Source organism: Hippocampus zosterae, unplaced genomic scaffold (assembly GCF_025434085.1).
Source record: "Hippocampus zosterae strain Florida unplaced genomic scaffold, ASM2543408v3 HiC_scaffold_276, whole genome shotgun sequence".
NCBI classification, from domain to species: Eukaryota; Metazoa; Chordata; class Actinopteri; order Syngnathiformes; family Syngnathidae; genus Hippocampus; species Hippocampus zosterae.
This window is the reverse complement of record NW_026262843.1, coordinates 12672-15348: the sequence shown is the minus strand read 5'-3', so window position 1 is coordinate 15348 and position 2677 is coordinate 12672. Positions and strand designations below refer to the sequence as shown.

Sequence of the window (2677 nt, the reverse complement as noted above, 5' to 3'; positions counted from 1 at the left end):
CAGGCAGCAGTCGCCCGGTCGCCGCCCTCCGCCAGCCCTTCCTCAAGAAAGGCGCGGAAGAGTACGTGAGCTGGCTGGCCTTCTGCAGTGACGGGGAAGGGAAGGTGGCCTACTTCGGGGCGTGGTTCGACGACGCTGACCTGCACGAGCTGGACAGCAGCATGCCCCCCCCGAGAAGACGCGCAATTCCCGGACACCCGGTACTGCAAGGCCCTGTGGAAGCAGATAAACAACACATGATCGTGCATCAGTCCAGCATCTGGAAGTGGGGCTACCACTCATCGTGGAAGGACTTGCCCCGCCACTCCTGTGCGCCCTCTCGCAGTCGATTCAGCCGGGAGCTGTCCCCCGCCAGGGCTGTCAGCTGCTGGCAGAGCTGCTGGCTGCTGCTGAAGATCAGCCCGTTGCAGTTGTCCCGGACCAGCTCTGAAATCGTCGGGTAGTCGATCGCCAGCACCGGCACGCCCGCCCCGAACATGTCGACCACCTTCATGGGCAGGTCCAGTCCGCTACTCGAATAGTGCAGGCACACGCCCAGGTCGGCAGCTGCCATCACCACAGGATAGTCCTCCGTGTCCAGCCACAGCGACTGTACTTTGATCTTCTTCCAACCGTTCTGCTTGGCCCCCACCTCCGCCATGTAGCGGGCCCGCTGCGGCCCCTTCCCGGTGATCACGCAGGTGATTGGCCGGATGCAGTGGGTCTGCTGCTCGTACTGTTCCAGGGCCTTGAGCAGCATCCCGAAGTCTTAGTCGGGGGTCCAGCTGGTGCTGCTAATTACTAGCAAGCCGTCCTTCCGAAGCCCGTACTTTCTGAGCACCTGGGAGCATTCGCTTTAAGAGTACAGTTTGAAGCGGCTGAGGTTGGGCCGGTCGCGGAGCACTGCTGCATCGACACCCCAGCCGGCCAGCTCCTTCCGCATGGCCTCGCTGACGCACAGGCTGCGATATGCCAGCCGACTGAACCTCCTTTCCAGAAACTCGGCAGTCCTCACCAGCGCTCCAGGCCTGCGATTGACCCGCATGAGAGTGAAGCCGAAGTTATGAAAGTCGATGACGAGCCGGCCCCCCCGCAGGAAGGCCACCAGGGCGAGCAGGGGCAGCACGGGCAGGGTGGGAGGGTTCTGCACCAGGTAGTAGCGGCAGGCCGGCACCCTCACGAAGAAAGTGTACAGCAGGAAGAGGAACTCCAGGGTGAACCGCAGCAGGGCGTAAAGAGGGTACAGCGCCCGCGGCCAGTTGCGCAGCCGGTTGATCGCCTTGCAGCCCGCGTCGTGCAGGGTCACGTAGTGCGAGTTGATCAGCTCCTCGCAGGGCATCGACTCGATGTACCCGACCACGTGCACCTGGTGCTGGGTGTTGCTGGCGATCTCGATGGCGTGGTTCTGCATGCGCGGGGAGTGGCCCACATCCCCCAGCACCACCACTGCCAGGTGGCTTTGCTTGGCACGCATTTATAATATGATACTCAGGAGACTGGCCCGCTGCGTGCAGGCGCTCAAGCCGGAGCACTCCATCGCCCGGGTCTCAGACGCCATGAGGGCAGACCTTGCCCGCAAGCTCAACCACATCTCATGGACGGACGCTGCTGCCCCGATAGTGCACGGCTACCCCCTTTCCGAAAAGATCAGCCAGGCGCAGTTTGTCCGGCCCCAGCCATCCGCCGCCCCCAAAAAATCACGAGTCATCGGCGAGAGTGTAGATCTTCATGAGCCTCATGACTACTTCCAAGATTTCCCCGAGAATACTCTTTTCGCATGTAATGTAGTCGACTCCAAGCAGCTCGCCGAACACTTCCCTCAAGCCAAGAGCATCCAGGCCATGTCCTGCCTGCTCGACGTGCCAGCCGTCCACGCAATCCAGCTCGAATCCGAGTCATAAGCCTAATAGCTTTCCTACAAGCGCATCAAAATCGGTGGGCGGGAGGTGACCCTAATTGGTCCGTCCGCCCGCAAAGAGCATATGCCTTACCTCCGCACCCTGGTGATAACTGGCCTGCCCACGCACCTCCATGCAGAGGATATACTGAGGATTGCTTCGAAGACTGGTAGAGTTGTCGACCTGCAGATCGCTGAGGAAATCGCACCGGCGGTGACTCGAGGGGAGCTCAGGCAGCAGCTCAAGGGAGGGCAAGCCTGCATCGTCAGCGAAATCGACGAGCAGGGCGAAGAGGCCCTGTCCTGCCACCCTGAGAACGCCTTCCAACGGTCCTAGCTGTAACTGGGCCGGATGCGCAAATGGGTGGACGACAACATCTTCGCCCGGGAGAGGATCTACCGCGGAATAGCCTCTGACAGGCCCGTGCACTACTGCTTCAAGACAATCCCTGCGGACAGCCTGGCCTACAACAACCGTGGCTATGCGATCATCACCTACAGCTGCCGGCAGGAGGCGCAGCTCAGCCTGCTGGCGCTGAAGCTGGTCTACCCCTCTGCGGAGATCGACCTGTTCCGCAGACAGCCGCTGTTCGCCCTCGACCGCGAGCAGAACCTGGCCTGGCTCAAGGCCATCGACTACCACGCCAGATCCAAGAACTTCAAGAGCCTCAAAGAGTAGTTCCAGTGCGAGACAGCCGCCAAGGCCCTGCTTGATTAGTTCAGGACCAACCCCGTCCGCTTTAACGACACCGAGAGGCTGACTCGCATCATCAGGAACAAGGATGCGGACGGGCTCCAGGA

At 61.2% G+C, this 2677-nt stretch overlaps 1 protein-coding gene across 1 annotated transcript; it reads right to left on the bottom strand.

Moving 5' to 3' along the window:
* Positions 1–271: 271 nt before the first annotated feature.
* On the bottom strand, positions 272–1453 carry LOC127594828 (uncharacterized). Its single transcript, XM_052056593.1, is given in 2 exon segments — positions 272–820; positions 884–1453. Coding segments are annotated over 2 exon segments (1119 nt in total).
* Between the last annotated feature and the right edge of the window lie 1224 nt (positions 1454–2677).